Source organism: Rhagoletis pomonella, unplaced genomic scaffold (genome assembly GCF_013731165.1).
Source record: "Rhagoletis pomonella isolate Grant_MI unplaced genomic scaffold, Rhpom_1.0 Rhpom_scaffold_00003, whole genome shotgun sequence".
In the NCBI taxonomy this organism is placed as follows: Eukaryota; Metazoa; Arthropoda; class Insecta; order Diptera; family Tephritidae; genus Rhagoletis; species Rhagoletis pomonella.
Genome location: NW_023458557.1, coordinates 70,292,574 through 70,313,084, shown reverse-complemented (window position 1 = coordinate 70,313,084; position 20,511 = coordinate 70,292,574). Strand labels below are relative to the sequence as shown.

Sequence of the window (20,511 nt, the reverse complement as noted above, 5' to 3'; positions counted from 1 at the left end):
GTTATTAAATTAAAATAGTACTTTGTTTTAAATGAAATACTTACTTGCGTAGAAAAATCGTATTTAAATTTAATTTCATGTAGTTAATTTTTCTAAAATGAATGAATGAACGTATTATATTTATTTAGATATTTTTTTTACTTTAATTTATAACAAAATATAAAAAGAAATAGATTTTTAATTGAGCTTTGTACCACGATTGTTTATTACGAAAAATTGAAAAAGCAACAGTCTTAGCGGTAGAAGTTATAGCAGCTATTTCGGAGATCACCACATCTCCTCATCAGACTTCTTTTTCAGGGTTCGATCCCTGCTGAAGTCTAGAAAAAAAAGAAGTCCGAGGAGATGTGGTGATCTCCGAAATTGCTGCTATAACTTCTACCGCTTAGACTACTAAATATATTGCTTTTTCAATTTTTCCTAATAAACAATCGTGGTACAAAGCTCAATATATTAAAAATAAAATGTTAATAAGCCACAATAACATTGGAAAAAAGAAATTGAGTTTTTGTAAAAATTTGTTTAATGCTTTTGTTAAGCTTTTTCGATAGGGCCCATTTCCGTTACCACTTTTTTGGGAACCGGAACTCCCGGTTCAAACCCGACTCGACACAACCGGTTCTTCAAATGCTCGAAACCACACATCACTATACCTTCGCTTGCTCGCCGCTCCACTATGTGCCTACCGTTACAGTTACCTTGTTTATACCGATACATAAAGCGCTTTGATCCAGTTCGCTGGGATTCAAAACGGATGCATAAACCAAATTTCAATGCGCTCTGAATTTCAAAAGTGTACTGACTCGAATTTGAATTCAAATCGGTTTTTTATTTCTCACATCGGTTAGAAAACAGGTATAAACACATCACTCATTTGACGCGAAGTGAAAATAGGCTGGCTTTCTTTATACAGCCCTTTTTGAATTTGAATTATTATTTAAATAAATTTGACTTATTGTTCGCTTCCATTTCGGTCAATCACGCAAATCAATTATTAAAGAAATATCGAAGTAAAACAACACATTTTGTATAATTTTGAATACGGTTTCAGCGAGTGCGCTATAAACGCTTAAAAGAAATATGTGTTGAGTCAAATTGGTTTTTTGTTAATGCGGTTCTTGCGTAGGTATAAACAAGGTAAGTGAAACAGAACTTTATACTATGTGTACACCTGGCGCGGACACGATCTATCTTATGGGATCCGCGTGTTAACAAAAACTCACCACCGCATGACCGTGACGTAGACGTTGCTTCTCTCTCTTTCTATCAACAGCACACTTGATATCTTTCTACGTCCTTCTACGTCGTAGCGTAGCGTTCGTGGGTAGCCGCGCTCTTAAGAGCTGACACGTTCTCCGTTTTTACGTCCGTGGGTAACTGCGCTTTAATCTTACTTCAGTTTTGACATGGGAAATGTATTAAATTCTGTTATTTCAAAAATGAGTACCAAGCAAAAAGCCCTTTAAAATGCTTACGTTGGACTAGAGCTGGGATACTATCGATAATAATATAGATCGTATCGATAGTTGAAAACTATCGCCACTATCGATAGTTTTTGAAAGCTATCGATGTCGGTTTTAGCGCAACTTCCCTCTTTACATCTCTTAACATTACGTTAATTTTCTTATCCAAGAAAATCACAATACAGTCGGCGAAATAAACTTTTAGTTATTGGAATTTTTAGCAACTATAAGCCTGCACTGAGTTATAGTAAAATTTAATAAGCTATAAAACCGCTTACACAAAATTTTTATAGAAATTCGAATTAATAAGCTTGAAATTTTAATGATTTTGTAGTTTTTTATGTTTTGTACACCTTTTATAAAAAATTAGTAGAGACTAAACAAACAAAAAATAGCCAAAACTGAAAAAATATTATGGTGCTATTAATTTGACCAGTACTTTATTCGTTTTCTTATAATATGGTAAAATGTTAATAATTTCCTTTGTCCGGATTTTGATATGCGCCTCCGCATTTGATCTCAGTTGAACTTTTATAAGTATGCGCTGTCAATTTAAGGGAATATCTTTTGTTTTGTTTGTTTTGTAGAATTAGAAATGTATTATTATAGCCAATTTCACTTCTTTGCACTTCAAAAGGGACAAACATATGTACATATAATGCAGACGCATAAATTAATAAGTTTATTTTATTATTATAAGGAGTTCTTTTTGATGCACTCAAATTAATTTACAAATTTTATAAATTTATTATTTATTAAATTTTCAAGCAATTTAGCATTTTAATTCAATACCTCTCAGGACGATAGTACTATCGATACTATCGATGTTTTCAACTATCGTTTCGAAAACTATCGAGTGGCGGTACTATCGATAGTATCCCAGCTCGTTGGACCACTTTAAGCTTGAGAATGTACCGATTTCGACAACTTACAGAACTCTTAAAACCTGCAGCTTTGAGAGAAACTAACTTTTTTATATTTATTTTATGAAAAAACGCAGAATTCATTCAAGAAACTCAGTAATGCAAATTCAAGACAAAGGTAAGTGATCCTATTTAGAACAATAATTATCAATATTTATTAAAAGTTGTATTACTTATGTATATCGGTTCTAAGCCAAGTCTAGTTTGCCTTAATTAATTTTTTTTTAATATTTTTTTTTTTTACATAAACTTTTAAAACCCCTGCCACTCAGCGCCTTAATTTATTTAAGATTTTTTTATAGATTTAGATTAAAATAATATATCTTTTAGCTGCACATTTTTGCACGGTTATTTGATATACGCCCGCTACTAGCCGAACCTTTAACTAAATATATTTTTTTTACAAGCTTTTATTTACTTTCACCTGTGTAATCAAATCATGAAATTCATTTTAACCAACTTCCCGATGAGGTATAGACTTGAAACTACAAACTTCGCTCAGAACCCGATGACAATGCGATATGAAAGATGAATCCGCCAGGTGGCGCGGGTGTCGAGATATTTGAAAACCCGTATTTATGGTCCGATTTGGTTTATATTGATAACGTGTATTACTTAGATGAAAAGAAAAAACTACACAAGAAATTTCGCAGTATATTTAACTATTTATTTTTTTTAACAAATAATAAAAGTGATTAATTTTGGAACGAATTTCCGTCATCCCTTGTCAAGTTTGGTTTGCAGACAAACTTTCCGTTCTCCGAGAACGAAAAATGACACTGAAGATGGCACAATGCCGATACCGTTTTGTCTGCAAACCAAACTTGACAAGGGATGACGGAAATTCGTTCCAAAATAAATCATCTTACCACCCTGTCGGAAAAATCAACCAACACCAACACACAAATAATAAAAGCTTGTTAAAAAAAATTAATTAGTTTTTTTATTAACTAACATGTAATTCATACATCTGTTCTTTTTCAAGGAATGAAGTGTTTGAGTTGTGATACCTTCTGATTGAGACAGAAGTGGAAAAAATTAGAAAGTTTTGGGACATCTATTAGAGGCATTGCCAGATTTAGAAAATGTGAAAACTCGTGATATTGATTTGCTCATGGGATAAAAGAAACGTGAAAAGCAAGCATTCGAACTGGTTGGATGTGACAGAAGTTGTATTGTTACTAAAACATGCTACCAAATTTCAGTCTGCATCACTAAAGCCATATAAATTAAAGTTTCAAACTTCTTACAAAATTTAGGAAAATTCAACAAATTTTCATCAAAATTTTTTACTTCTGAATCTGATAGAATATAATATTAGCAGTTTTATATGAATATGATATGAAATTTTAGTATGATAGTTGATTTTTTTAATTTTATATCTGAACGATCTTTCGCATTTTCTTCCATAAGGACATGAATTTATTAAAAAGTAAGAAATTTTGTTAAGTCTTTCTACATTTTTTATAAAGTTTGACATTTTAATTTGTGTGGTTTTAGTGATAGCATGAACAATACTTTTATGGAAAATTAGCATAAAGATTTTAACTTCAAAAACATTTTGATAATTTAAAGAAAATCAACATGTGAACGCTTATTGCAGTTAGTGTGTAAGTTATTGTGCTACGTATATTAATTTTGCTTAAACACCCCATGAATTCAATGCAAATACAGTTATTATCACGTTTATATCGACTCATTTTCTTGTTTTTATTTAAAATATAGCTTAAATTCAAGCCATACCATTCGAAAATACCAATATTTATTTTCCAATGTCAAAAAGTTGCAAAGAATCTTTGAATGGGGCTAACAGTAATAAGTTGGGCTTGACCACGCCCATTTAAAAAAATTTATTAAGTACTAAATTTTTTGCTTAAAGTTCACTCTATATATCCGATTTTAGTAATTTGGCTGCAGTAGTTACTTAAATATCGTAGTTTTCGTTTTTTCCAAAAATACCGTTATATGGAAGGCAAGCGTAGTTTTGATCCGATTTCACCCATTTTCATTACCAACCTAGCTTGCCACAGCGATAATTCGATAATCGGTAAGCCGATAATAAAATAAATTTACACAAACAAAATAAATGGAGAAATATTTTCGAACACCGAGTCACCGAGTACCAAGCTCGGTGTGAAGACCCCAATTATATATATGTATGTTAAATATGTGTGTGCTACCTGTTAATATAAAAACGAATGTCCCATGAACAATTCAATTTTCCCGTTAGTTTATTTATGCACAAAGTACCCAATTAGTATTGAGGCTACAGGCTGTAAATTATTTCGAAAAAATATAGCATCGTCGATGAGGATTCGATATCGTCAGATCGAATGTTTCTCGAGAATTATGAAGCAACATTGATCTTTCCCGTGCGAAAAGTACCGATGGCTGGTAAACCGGATTTTTACAATCGAATAAACCGTGTTTTATATATGTATTAGAATCTAAGCATTCTAAATAAGTATATACTTATTTTATTGAGAATCGAACTGCAACGTTAATAATTTTATATCTCAATATGTATTGGAAAATTTTCCACTGCAGGAAATGACATAAAAATTAAAGGAAAACCGCATGGTGGAATAATAACAAGGTGTTGTCAGTAGCGACGTGTTTGTTGTGATTTTGACAAGATCGGCATGCTTATTTTCAGTGCTGCCGGTCTCAATTTTTATACTACTATTCGTTGGGAAATAGTATCTAAAATACTCCATTTTAGTTATTCGTTTTATCGCGATTTTTAAAGAGCTTGGTGTTTTCAGAACAATACTAATATTTAAAATTGCTGGATTTGTATAATTTTTGTCCTCAAAAAGTAGAAAAATAAAAGATATCGTGGTTATCAATGGAAAAAAACGTACAAAAAAATCGTATGGAAAGGCGCTTTTTTATATTAAATAACTTTTGCTGCATTGTCATAATATTGAGCCAAATGAACTACTGATACACTAGAACAGAGTGGCTGCATGGTTAAATTAGGAATTCGCTTATATTATCGATATTTGTGTGTTTTAATCTATTTAGAAAATCATTTAAAGTCTTATAGGAAATTGCCTTATTTTACGACTTTTACTTTTTTAAAGTTACAATATATGTCCAAGCTGTGTGGAGCTGCCGATACAAACATATATTCATTTTTCTAGATTTAATTTGAAATAGTATGCACCAACGGATTAAAGGTAGTAAATAATTAGTACTTTTTCTAGTACTTTAAAATGCGTGACCGGAATAGACCTGCCGAAAAAGTGAGGTTAAGTCACCTTGTTATTATTACACCATGGGAAAACCGTATGAAAATCTTTTTCTTTTATTGTCACAGCTTACTAAACTCAGCCTAAATCACTGAATCGGACTATGTTGCCGTCATTCTCATCTAATGACAGGCTCAGGAAAAGGGTTGATCCGATGGGTTTGAGCTGTAGGGAGAGGGCAAATGAAGAGGTAGTTAGTATCGTAGTGGCATCTTACACAAATTTTACTGAACGGTTTAACCTGCTATAATAAGCTATTCGTCTGCGATAGGTGTCGTTGGTATCCGATGGTGGAATTCAAGGGGTGAGAGTGACCGAAGGTTTTGTTTGATTCTCGATGAATAGCCTGTCTATAATAGACCATAGTTGTATAGTCTGTCTGTTTTAGCGGATGGTGTATTCACATTCACAAGATAGTTGGTTTTACATGATCGAGTTTTTCCCCACAGAGACCTGTTGTTTTAACGATATAATGTTGATAGGCTCGATGAACCTCATTTAATGCGGATTTTATATCTACTAATTTTTTCCTGTTGTAATTTTGCTCATGATCACTGACAGTAAATGTTACTGCAGATAACATCGGTTAATCGATTCATCCAATTTTTTCTTAATTTGAAAATGAGGAACCTGTATTTTCAAATGGCCATTTTCCGAAATTGGCATCTATCAGCAAACAAGTGCTCTTCCAGATACCCACAGTGCTATTGACGTTCATCGCTTTGAGGTATGTATTTAGTACTTAACTTTGTCTACTTGGGAACCAGAATTAACAGCAAATTAATTTCTTCTTGTTTGGCGCTGTAACCACCCAAGTGCCAACTGACGCCAAATGGATAATAATTAAGTCTGCCTTGAAATAAACTTTATTTTTAAGTTAAACTTTAATAAACTTTAGTTTTTAAATCACAGGACGAACACCTTTGTTTGATAAATAACGTGAAAACGTGAAAACGTAAGATCCCATGCAATATAATCAATTTTAAATTACATTAAAAGAATTTGCTGAACATTTATTGTAAAATACTTAATAAACATTTTCGAACCCACTCGGAGTCTACTACATTTTGAATTTAACGATATTTTACAATAATTTAAGTTGGACAAACAACATAAATTTAAATTTAAATAAACCATTAAGCAAATAAATCACAATACGGAAGTTGACAACGGCTAATCAAATTGTCGTTTACTTTTTCATAGTATTCGAATATGTAAATATTTAAAGTATCTTAATAAGTATAATTACAGTTAAATAAATAAGTAGTATGTAATAGGTGGACATAACATCGTAGCTAATTGATTGTTTCGTTCTTAACTTCAAATTACCTAAACAGAGCTTCAAACTAAATTTTATTTACTATATTCATAATTATATATGGTGCTTTTAAACAAATAGTGCAGAAACCCAAACTCAAGCAAAACATACAGAAAAGTTCGTTAAAACCCACATAAATTTGCCTACAAACAAATGAGATAAGATCACTCGTAGTTTTTACTCTTTTTTTTGCTTCTAATGTTATATATGTTGGGCGCGTAGACTGTTCTCACTCTGCAAGTAAGAAAGAAAATAAACATGGAATACAAAAATTAATATGTTAAATTAAAAACGTAAGTGCGCTTGCGGGAGAAGTGATTTGTTAAAAAAGCTAGGGCTATTAAAAATACAGGTTAGTAGCTGAGAAGAGATTAAAAAGAGGGATTATGTAAAAATTTGCAAAGACAGAGATTGGTTAAATAAAGATTAAATGTATGAATACAAAATTGATTAACTTAATAAAAGAAAAAAATACAAGGCTGCCGGAATAGGGTTCCCAAAATAAGGGAGAGTTTACAAAGTCAGCTTATTGGCATTCCTAGCTTTGCTTTATTTATGAAGAAAAAAGTTGTGTTTTGATCTCATATTACTAGTGAACCCGCATGGCGTTAAAACGCCAAAATTGGATTTAAAATTTTCAACAGGTGGCAACCCTCTTCAAAAACTTAAAGAATATTTGAAATGTTAGTCGCAGTTATAAGCCAATCGTGTGCCAAATTTCATCTAAATCCGTTCAGCCGTTTCTGGGTGGAGAGAAAGCTCGCATGGATCGGTTGCTCTGATTTTAAATCACCCTTTTTTAATTTGACATCTCGTTTTTGAAATCCGAAAGAACCGTGCAGATCTGATGACCTTCAAAAAAATGTCTTCTCATATTATATTTATACACATGTATGTACACAGCTGGCAATCCTAATAAAATGTATTCTCAAATTAAAGCTTTCATACAACTCATTCGTTTGACACTCTTATTTAAGTATATCATATATGTATGTATATTTTGTATACAAGTTAAGTAAATTCGACGTTTCGAACAGGTGGCAACCCTTCTCAAGAGTGTTTTCAAACTAAAATCTTCTTAAATCTCTTTCGTTTGACATTGGCATAAACATTTCAACTAACTGATGAATTAAGTTGAACTTGATTTTTCAAATAAGTGGTAACCCTTGTAAATGAAGTTTCGAATAAACCCGTTTCGGTTGGTAAACACCTTTTAATGATCGTCGAAATTATTAAACAATTTGAAATCAACTTTTTAAACAGGTGGGAACCCTCTTCAAACACCACATAAATATTCTAAATATTTAAAGTAAAGATTTCTAAACACTCGAATACTGCATTACCGTGCAAGTTAAGCTGTTAGCTATGCCCCATACCATGTCGGCGCCCATACGCTGCAGCGTACGGAGATTTGGCCAACAGTTTTATTAACTAGAGTTTTAGGACCAGTTCGAGAGGCCCACATTCTCCGTTCAATGTAGTGAATAGAATGATCATGGATTTGACAACTATTTATCTTCCCGAGATATATGTATATACATATATATGTATGTAACTATTCACAAGAACTTGCTTATTGTTCGCCAAAATCGTTCCCTGGTAGCATTACACAGAAACCATCAGCAAATGAGACGATTGAGAACCTAATCGAATACAGATGAAATACGCTTTTGACAGGTTCAGAGCAACTCGAATGTGGTGGGCGCAGCACTGCTTTTGATTGGGATCTTCAGTGGATTGTTGGCCAGACTAGGTCACCAATGTTTTCAATCCTTCAATGGGCATTATCCCTAATTTATTTTGTAAATTCTGTGGTCGTAAGCAATAACTGCTTAAGTCGACTTAAGAAAGATATGAGTATTCTGCAACTACTATTCCATGTGTATGTGAAATCCCCATCTCGCCAGCTAGGCTATTTAAAAAGCTATAGACGAAACGAACAAATTTGGTTTCACCATAAGGATAGCATTACAATCCAAATGTTTAAAACGTTTTTTCTCGAATTCAGTGTTTTCGACTTAGGCGATTATTGCTTATGACCACCGAATTATTGCCACGAGACTTCTGGGCACGTCGGTAGGTACTCCAAAAATATAGAGGGTGAAACTCGCATTACTGTTACATAACAACATACGTTCTTGATACTTGTTGGCTTCCCGCATCCATATACTGCATGGAGGCACACTTTTGTAGGTCTAAGGGGATCGTTTAATTGGCTTAATGTTGCTTCCGACAGTTTACCTAAGTATAGAGCCACTGAAGTTTGTCGAATGAAGCTATGTAGTTTGCATATTTTCGTCGAGTAGTTCAGGTCTGCCAGACGTTGAAAAAGTACTAATGGAGATATCTCAACCCATGTCTAGCCAGACCCGAAAAGTAGCAAAGCAAGTGTATATCGATTTCTTCATCGTCACGGCAGTTGCGACAGTAGTCATATGCCAGAAAGTCCATTCCGCTGCCGTACATTCCGGAAGTCAGTGGCCCGCATTGATTCCTATTCCCAGTTGAAGTACATACATAAGACTGGAACATCTTACAAAGTTTATCAGGCGTTCAGTGATTTTCAGGCTTCAGCACTCTATTAAGCTCGTAAGCTGTATATTTATTACGGTCTGAGAGCCAAAAGTCGCAACGCTATAAAAGCTTGATGTGGAGGAGCTCTAACTTAAGCCAAAGCTTGCCCGATGCCTGCAATATATGCGCCTCGTGAGTGTTTACGGTCGATAAGCATGTACTTGACTATGGAAGTTCATCCGCTTCGCAGAATCCAAACTATTTTTATATCCTGGTGCCCACATTACCTTCGTTTTGTATTTATTTTCCCGTTAGTTTAGAGTTTTCCTACACTCTATTGTGGGTTCTGACGACTTTTCATACTTTTATAAACAGCTGATAGCCCTCCTCCAGAAAAAAAGGCGTACCATACTTTAAGATCCGACTATAAATGCCGAAGTTATGACGAAAAAATGTAAAATATTCGAAATTGTCTTCGAATCGAAGATCACTTCGTAACTAATTTCAACTAAGCTAAATGATCTCGAACTGATCGCTGAAGTGGTTCTAAAAAAGTTGTTACCTTGTTCCGATATGATCTCGAACAAGTCACGAAACGTCCTGAAATGGTTCCTTACCAGTGGCACAATGATCGCGAACCAGCCCCAGAATGGTCCAGAAATAGTCATGAACTATCCCGAAATAGTTCTGAACCAGTCCAAAAATCGTCTGAACTACTACCGAAATGATCCTGAAAGAGTTCTCCACCAGTTCCGGAATGGTCCTAAACTACCCCCGCAAATAACGCGAACTAAAATAGCCCACAACTAGTCCCAGAATGATCCCGCACTAGTCAAATAGTCCGAAAATGGTCCTGAACAGGTAGCTAAACGATCCCGAAAAGCTCCTAAACAGATCACGGAAAGATGCCGAACTAGTTCCGAAACGATCCTAACCAAGTCCTGAAGTGGTCCTGAAATAATATTTTCTGCTGGGTTACACAAAATACAGTTACAAAATTTCGAAGGTGTACGACGAATATTTTTTTTTTCTAGTACGGTGTAATGTACACTCTAGAATAACGACTGTTAGACAAATATGCCACCGGGGCCACAGCGACTGAAAGCGAAGCTGTGATATTGTACCGGATACTATTTTTAAGTTCTACCTTCTATCGGGGAAATGCTTTAGCTTTTATATGAAACTGTGGAGAAATCTAAATAAATACAATGCACGAGTGATCTTGGGTGTGATACTTATGTAAGTGCGAGGGGGTTTGAATGCGTATACATATGTGTGTATGTTCGTGTGTTGTATGTACCATGGTCCATAGTGTACGTGAATTTGAATACAAGTACAAGAAATATTTTACAATTAAGCAATTGTTTAACCTATAAGACTTTTTTTTTATTTTACATAAAATTATTAGTAACTAAACTAAGATCTGTTATCAATTGGTTAGCTTCATTTAAAAAATTCGCTTGCTATGAGCGTAGATTCGAAGTAAGTTTTGGTTTTTGGTTTAGTGTTTTTGGTTATTACAAGTTGTAAATATGTTTTTTGTTTCATATAAATAATATTTAATTGAATAAATCATAGAAGTATAATAAATACGTAAAACATATTCGCATTTTAGTATTGTTAAGTTCAAATTTTAACAACAAAGTGTCCATATGTGGTGGGTTATTCGAATAGAAAATATATAGAAATACAGCAGATGAAAAAAAAGAAAATTGTTTTAATCATATTTAGGTTAATTTTTAATGTTTGCTTTATTTCACATGCAAAATATATATAATATTTATATAACAATAAATACATAACAATAACATTAACCGTATTAACAGAATAAAGTTAAGTACATAAGTTGTAGGTGATAAGTTTGTTACGAGATTATTGAAAATGTGCTGCGTTCAACGCAAAAAGGTAGTTCATAAGAAAAATAAAATTTTTATTAATAAAATCCAAACAAAATAAAACTAAAAAAATACATAACAAAATCCATTTCTTTTTAAATTCAATTATAAATAATAGTTTTTAGTGCTTTCTCCTATTCATTTGTTGTTATACAGCAAGTGAAAAAGTTAGCGAATGTTACGAAAAATTTGTACAATTCAAAAAAATATGGGATTTTTAAGAGACTACAATGACAACTAAGTAAGTAGTATGTCGCAGACCGCACTGCCAAATGTCTCCGAATAAGTGGTTAAAAAAGTAGTGGTTTGAAAATTTTGAAAAAATATTAATTGTGCTAAAATTGCTACATACTTTATACATACGCATAAGCGTTTTTGTCAGTTAATAACTTCTTTTTCTATTACTCAAATCCAATAACGCAATTTCGCAATTTAAAAAAAAAAATAAATGCTAACAAAAGTTTTTAAATTTCTCATTTGGTTAGCACTAAAGTTCATGTCATTAACCAATCTATTTTAACATTTCCTCGCCAAATCTGTCACATTTGTACATATGCACTATGCATGTATTTATGTACGTGCGAGTTTGTCAGTACAAGTTAAGTATGTACATATGTATATTTAATTTAATCACGATTTTTGTAGCTAGCAAAGAGGCTGCGATCATCCGCGACAAAGCGTATACTTACACGATTTATCGAGTTGCGACGCGGACCCATACCACCGGAACCACCACTGCCCCCATTGGCACCAGCTGCGCCATTACCATTCGTTGAAGACGCACCAAAATTCTCATCATCAATACAAATGTCCGAATCTGAGTCAGAGCGTCGCAAACCGCCACCATCCTAACGAGTCGCAATGCAATCGAACATAATTGGAGTTGACATTGTGATAATTACGGGGTACATACAAATGTATATATGTATGTTTGTTGTTGGCAGGCATGTATTTATTTGTATGTGTTTGCATGTGAAGTTATTCAAGTGGTATGTATTAGCCGAAGCCAAAAGTACGAGTTGCATGCAATGAGATGTTAAGAAATGGGGGAAATGAAAGTTTAAAATCGCACATACATATGTATGTATGTAAATAGGTATGTGCATATGGCTTACTATGCATTTGCGCCATCAGGTGACATTTTTGATGTCTTTGCAGCGCAAGTAAAAAATAAAAATAAAATTTTTTATATATGAAAGCCACTGAAGCCCCTTTTAAGACGGTATCTGAGAGCGAATTAACGGAATAATAAATACACTCAAAAATGTCACTTAGTGGCTTTTGTGATGATGGCAATAGGATTGTAATAATATAATAAAAAATAAAAAATAGGTAGTTGTTAGTTAGCTCAAGTGGGCAAAAAATTTGTAGTCTTTTAATTATTATGCCACTACTAGTCGATCGTTTTATTTATACCTGAGTTAATTGCTCGGTTGTGGTGAGTAAGCGCGCCACGGGATTGCAACAAACAGGTAAAGTCTCAAGTAAAGTTGGTCGCGAATGCGTCAACAATGGTTTCATATACCTGTGTGAGAAAAAGAAAATATATTATTTGAAATGAAATATAAGAAATAAGAAGCCAAAAAGTATGTGGGTTTAGGTTAGAAATTGCGAAACTTTGCTGCGAAACAAATCGTTATCGATACGTACTCATATTTATCGGTATTAATGTATGTATTTATAGATATTTATCGCCTTAGGTACATAAATATGTATATTTATCGGACTAATGGTCCTTATATTTATCGATATACATAGTTATCGAGTTTTTCCGATATCGTTACCGAAATAATTATCATTATAGTTTCCGAAATATTTATTGATATAGTTATATACACATTTATCGATATTCTTATCGACATATTTATCGATATAAATGCTATCAACATACATATGTATGTACATTAGACCACGTAACAAAAAAATTCTGCAATGCGACCAGAATAATGCAGCGTTTGTCCTGCATTTAAAATGCAACATTTAGCACTTTCGTACATATGTATGCATGTTTTCGTAGAGCGTTCATGCTATTGCATTAGCAAATGTACATTAACGCGAGTTCGCAATCGTGTGCTTTTAACAAACAGGCGTGTTCCAGTCGCTTATTCAAGTCCATATCTTTCACAATCAATTGGCATGGAGAAGAAAACATGCTAAAAACCCTACTAAAAAAGCAGAAAAGAGATTTTAAACAAAAAATTTAATACAAAAACATGATCTGTTTTAACCATAATCGAAGATTTGTATGGGGATTTTATTGTCGGTGCTTTCAATTAAAATTTCCTAAATTAATTATGAACCAAAACAAATATAGTTGATCACAAATTGAGCCCCATTTGTATCAGCATCACATCGATGTTGGATCTAAACTCGGCAATGGATAAAGCATCACATTTCTCCTTACGTCAAACTAGACTTTTAGTTCTAATCAAAGATAGAGCTGCGAATTTGGTTTGGAGAATAAACCGATTTCGGTGTTGTGCCACCTTCAGATATTTTTCGATCTGTCTGCAGAAAGTTCTTGAAAGTCAATGACTCGAATTTTAATGCAGTTTCTATAGAATAGCCGACCGCAATTTTTACACAGCAACAGCAACAGCCTTATACATTCACAGGATAAAGGTCTAGTAAAGATCTGGTGTATTGAGAACACAACCATAACTCAACGATGATAAGCTGCTTTTGTCAAGAGTCCATAGAGACCAATTTTGATGGTCAGAAGAGGATTTCCCTAAGAACCTTTCGACATATGTCATGGGGCAAAGTCTAAGCTGTCCAGGTTCTCAACGAAATAGTACTCCAGGAATACTTAATTTGAACCGTATACCACATGAAGTGCATAGGAAGTACTTAACTGATTGTATTACTTCCTCGTCCTAACAAATTCTACAGGAATCGTTAAATGTGGCACCGACGACAATATCCCAGTAACCTGGAAAAATTATGAAAAAAATTGTCGAACATACTTCGTATGGAAGAAAATGCGTTAAAAAAATTGCCACGTGATTTTTAGAAACTTAAACATTACACTTCATTCTACTAAAATTCAATGGGCAATAAAATTGCATACTCAAAAAAGTTCTAAAAAAATTGATTAAAGTGTTGGAAATTTAGATACAATTTTGCAGAATTTTTATAATTTTTGCACAAAGTTTGAAATATGAATTTAAATGATTTTTGTTAGATAATGAGCTATAATTTTATAAAAAAAAATACTAAGTATTAGTCCCTATTTATTTTTCCACCACTGTAAATTCATGGATTACTTTTACAAACATAAAAAACGCACATAAATATGTTTAGGAACATAAATCACATAAAAATTATGCAGTCTTAGCATTGTTCTTATAACACAAAAATATTTAGTTACATACATACGTAGCATATTTAATATTGACACCGTTTCAATCGTTTACAGTTTTCGTATAAATAAAATACAAATAAACGAGTATATGAACAAAAACAAAAACAAATTTATAAATACAAGAATATCGTCCCCTGAAATGCAAAAAGACGTAACAACATCGTAACTTAAATGAAAAAAGTCGTGACTAATTTTTTATTTTTATTTTTTTTTCATAAAATGATGTGGGAGTTGTGATTCGATGAAATCCATCATATCAATCAAAAACTGAATTTTGCATTTTTTATAAGTTGCGACTTTTTGTATTTCCGCGACGATGTTTGTTACGTCTTTTTGCAATTCAGGTGACGATATGTATGTATGTATGTACATAGTATGTACGATATGTAAACATTTATCCCGAATTTCCACTTGGCATTGAAATTACAAAAAATTGGAGGCCTTTAAAAAATGCCATGTGGAAATAAATTTAATGACTATTTTTTTAAGGTAATGACAAGAATTTTTTTAATGCCCAACTTTGTCATTACAATTTTTGCCATTTAATTCCAAGCGAAAATCCAGCTTTACATATTGCTATGCAAAAACATTAAATTAGAAAGCTGGTTTGCTTTTAAAAGCGTTATACGCTAGTTTAGAATTTTCTCTCCCCTGAAAAAAACTCGTTTGCAACGAACTGAAGTAGCAACAATGCAAAAGCGCTTTAAAACGTATCTGTAAAAATGGGAATACACGTCATACGTTCGTGCCAACAATAATTGGATCGTGATCCAAAATTAGAAATTGTAGCACTGACATATTTACTTCAATGAAAAGACGGAACTTATGAACTAGTTAATTGAGATGAACAAGTTATTTAGTTCATTTAGTTCAAGAACTACCCAAGCCTAGTATCCGGCTACCGCTATGGACGTTATATTCGTCTATGGAGACCTCGCAAGGTCAGCCAGCATAACTAACCTAAAGTACGCGTTAACCAGACCGCACTACGGCAGGAGTCTAAAATTTTGTATGTTAAAAGTTATAGAAAACTCGCAACCTTTATATAGCCCAATGAAAAATCTAAGGATATGTTCGGAATCAGCGGCTCAAAATTAGTTTAGGGTAAATCAAGGTATATCAAACAGGTAGTAGTATTAAAACAATAACAACATTTGCGTGTATTTTGTTGTTGCTTCTGGTATCGAAAGTGTCAAAAACTGTTCTTAATTTTTTTTATTCTAAATCAAAGTGTGCCATGTGAAATACAAAAAAAATAAATAAAAAATTGAAATTGGAAAAAAATATAATAATTTTTGCAATTTTCTTTTCTTAGTAAATTTGTTTACTTCTCGAAGCATTGATCCATCTTTTGCAAGACCCAGTAATCAGCGGTTGTGCTGCTGAGTTGGGCGATCGTTCCAAAAGCATCTATTCAATCAATTGTTTTGTATGGAAAAAGGTTTCATATGCAAATAGATTTTAACAATTTAGAATTTTTGTGAGATTTAAAAATATTTGAAATTTTCGAAACCAAATATTTTATAAAAAATCAAATCACCTGCTCTACTGATACTACCTGCTCAATGTGCCTTGGGGTAAACTAATGGCTATCCTGAGTATGTTGTGGATTCCGACAAGTAAAATGTAATGCTTTTTGCAAAATTTGGGTTATACTTTGCAATGCTAATGCGCTTTCTTAAAAAATTTATCTAATTTTAATCTATTTTCGGACTTTAAAGCCTTTTTGGCATTCTTAAGTGAACTAAGAACATCGAACAAGGCTGATTTTATTTTGAGTTAATAAAGAAAGAAATACCATTATGCCCGCGGCCTTTGTTTGTTTGGGGAGTTCCATAATGCAATAATTCCAGTGTTTTCCCCGGGTTTTAGAGATAATCTCTTGCTACATTTCATGATCTACATATGTATTAGCGATAAAAGTTAATACATATTACCAAATTCAACTTGAAAAGGAATCAAAGTGATTTTTATTTAATATTAACAATGTCATGGTTGATATTTGCAATGATGATTTGGTGATATTAACCACGCTTTTGTTTACATTAAACACATTTTTGGTTGCCGATCTTTTCGTTTGAATACGCTGTTCTGCACTTCACATATGCTTTTTTGCAAATTGGGATTTGAACCGGGACCTTCAGCTACAGCCGTTCTGTAAATTCGTCCTCAAATGTTGAACTTGAATAAATTTTCTTCGTCGTTTTAAAGTGTTCTTCAATTCACAGATGCCTTTTCGTAATTAAGAAAAACAAAAAAAATTAAATGTCGCCTCTGACTTCAACCTACTGGAAGCTAACAAATACCAGCAAGCACCTCTGCACGTTTAGTTACAATGTTAAGTTTGAATGACATTGCTTACAATCGGTTTATTTTACATGAAAAAATCAAATAACTTGGCTGAAAAAACGCTTGTGCTTTTGGCTCAGTTTAGGCTAGCCCATATAAAATGGCCTTTAAAACTATGGTTTTACATCAAAACGTAACATTTTTCGATTACATTTTCTTAATTGTCTCAGAAACTGTTCAAGTTCAATTATTGCGTTTTGCTATGGAACTTTTCATTTACAACCGTGCGGTAGTTGGGGCGTAGTTTTAAGCCGATTTCAACCATTTTCAGCAAATGGCGTTTCTTTGGCAATTTCAATGCCCATGCCAATTTCGGTTGATTTCAATTAAAAGGTTTTTGATATATAATATGTGGGTGGTGGAACACCCCTTCCAAAATATGACCATATAACCCTGTTTTTACTTCACATACATAAATGCATATCCACATATGTATGGCGTCCGCTCTGGTGTAGTGGTTAGCAGTGCACAGTACCATACCACAGGGAAAAATGTAAACAAGTTTTTTTTTTTTTCTAACAGCAATCGCCCTTCGGCAGGCAATGGCAAACCTACAAGTGTATGCTGCCGTGAAAAACAGCTTCTCATAAAAATACAATCGCCGTTCGGAGTCAACATCAAGCCGCACGCCAAAAATTGGAGGTAATGCTCGGCCAAACACTAAAATATTGTGTAAGCGCCAATCTATTATTTTTATTATTATGTACATCCTTATATATCGAGTTAGAGCATTCTAACTTTGTTTGTTTTAAAATATTGCAATTTAAACGTTTTTCAAAGTTCTTATTATAATACAAACCAATTTGAAATTGTAAGTAAATTTTTGCTAAAATATTTATGGGCAACTTTTATATGAAACGCTCCCACTGTGCCCGGTGAGAAATATTAATGGTTGGCATTTTTTTGTTTTACTTAGGAAATATAACAACTAGTACTTACTTGCTATCAAAATTTCCCCATATTCTTGCCAAAAATGCCTTCTCATTGCGCTTTGCATTTATGGCCGCCTGTGTGCTTGCATCACCAAGTCCACCAGCGCCTTCGACATCTACGTCGACATCCTGCAAATATGCATCAGACTAATTTTTAAAACTCTAGAAAAATTCTGGAGCGATTTTCAAACAATTAAAGGATATTGAAAACCAGTGCAAATATTATACATACATACATACATACATTTAAAAGTAAATATAAAAAAATGGGGAAAAGCGAAAACGTAACGCAACTGCAAAAAGCTAAAGCAAATAACGAATTCAAATAAGAAATAAGATATAAAAAGAAGTAGCCAAAATACGATAATGGGCGATGCTGTGTAATGGAAATAAAATATGAGGCCTATAATAAATAGAAGTTGACAGTTTTGCAATTGTGTACGGAAAGTGTAAATTAACGCAAAAATAATAAAATATAAAACATGAAATTAATATACTTTGGATTGTAAAAAAAATAACAAAACTATTAACTGGCTTATAACGCGTTACAGGCACGTATCCTTACCAAGGAACTGCGTCGACGCGACATAGGCAGCTGGCCCAAATTGAGTCCCGTATCGATCGACTGGGTGTATTGTACATGAAAACACAAAAATTTACAGTTCTCTAAATTTTTACTAATAAAATGTACATAAGTAGCTGAGCGAATGGATAGAAATCTTTTATTTACATACACATGGTTTTTTAACGAATTTACCAGCTTTCTTCGTTGATTTGATAATTAAAGTTCTTTTTTTGGCAAACTTTGGTTTTTACCCTGCAATCATCCTACTAATATAAATGTGAAAGTTTGTGAGTGAGTGTTTCAGTATGTTTGTTGCTTTTTTACGCTATTATTATTTTTTATTAAGTATTATTTATTTTTAATTTTTGACTTTGAAAAATATTACTGAATAAAATAAATTTTTCAAACTTGTTTCTAATATTTATACAGAACGAAAAATGACACTGAAGATGGCACCGAAACCGGTTTGTCTGCAAACCAAACTTGACAAGGGATAACGGAAATTCGTTCCAAAATAAATCATCTTACCACCCTGTCGGAAAAATCAACCAACACCAACACATTTATACAAGTCGTCGGTTGAGACCAATTAATCACTAGTCCATCATCTCGCTCAGCCACATGTGAAATATGTACATGAATTACTATACGCAAGCTCCTGTCACAAAGTATACATGTAAATAAATATGAAACTAGGTACTGAATGAAAATGAAGCAAGAAATAAAATTGTCAAAATTTCACAATAATTTTGTAGTAAATGTTTGGAATAACCACCAAAAGTTAGTCATCAGTCAAGTGTGCTGTAAAAGAGTTGAGTAAAGTGATTGAGTTTAACAACATAGCACAAAACCAACAAAAACAGAACCGTAAAATTTCCAATTGTAAACTTTTTTGATAGTATTTCTTTAGATAAGTATGAATTTATGAATGATTAGTGCACATACCGCAGCCGCTGTATTTTCCATTGAATTATAGACCTTTATTTGATAATGTTATTTGCGTATTTTGGTGTATTTTCGTTTATTATTGCAGTTAATTGGATGTGTAGGGATGATGCGGTAGTAACAGTAGGCATAGGCATAGAAAAAATATGAGAATTCAAATTGCAATAAAGAAAATTAATCGATCAGTTAATTCAATACAATAATTCACAACTTTACATAGAAAATATTACATACGAAAAAGTCTGATTGAAATTGGTGCAATTAAAAAGTTAAATACGATTTTTTTTTTTATAAATAATGAGAGTAGCATCACAATTTCGTGTGGCCTCAGGATATTACTGTCAAATTATAGATGCACGCATTGAAGTATTTGTACATTTATGTATATACAACTATGGGCAAAAAAATTATAAACTTCGTTGTAAACATTAAAAACATTTTTTTATTACATTTTATAGTCTTACTAAAGCAAAATACGTGCATATGTACGTATCAGTCATATCAATAGCACCCCCATTTCAAAGTGATATTGCTTGCCACTTATGTATGTTTATTTATTTATTTAAAACAAATTTTAAATTAAAAGCCCGTTCTAAATCCAAGGTTAAATCTTCCAAATTTCAAACTTTTTTCTCAGAAGTGTTAGAATTTTTACGTATACAACTAATAAACACAATTTATTTATTTACGGAAGAAAATCGCAGCACCTTCGGCAAGAAAAAAAATCTAAAAAATCAACCGTAATTTTTAACCACTTGATACTACACATTATTATACTAAAAATAAATGCGCTATAAAACATTTCAACACTTCTGAGAAAAGTTTGAAATTTGGATGAAAATTTGCTGAATTTTTTCTGGTTTTCTATAAAGTATTACATTTGGGATAAAATAGGAATGAACTGTATTTTATTTGAAAATTCATAAAAATAAATAAATAAACATGATGGGCAAACAATATCACTTTGGGATGCTGTTGATAAGAAAAAA

At 32.7% G+C, this 20,511-nt stretch overlaps 1 protein-coding gene across 11 annotated transcripts in view; it reads right to left on the bottom strand.

Moving 5' to 3' along the window:
• The window catches only part of LOC118735420 (sodium/hydrogen exchanger 6), a 145,506-nt gene that overhangs the window by 2,022 nt on the left and 122,973 nt on the right, over positions 1-20,511 (bottom strand). For 2 of the 11 annotated variants that reach the window (XM_036465146.1, XM_036465150.1), the window contains 5 exons: positions 19,523-19,555; positions 18,578-18,637; positions 18,020-18,159; positions 12,784-12,892; positions 12,057-12,215 (listed from right to left, as the gene is read on the bottom strand). In XM_036465146.1, the coding sequence (XP_036321039.1) occupies positions 12,057-12,215; positions 12,784-12,892; positions 18,020-18,159; positions 18,578-18,637; positions 19,523-19,555 (501 nt within the window). Of the gene's footprint in view, positions 1-6,711; positions 7,193-7,819; positions 10,936-11,993; positions 12,216-12,783; positions 12,893-18,019; positions 18,160-18,577; positions 18,638-19,522; positions 19,556-20,511 lie in introns of those variants that run through there. The other 9 variants (XM_036465151.1, XM_036465147.1, XM_036465148.1 and 6 more) reach the window with 9 other exon arrangements.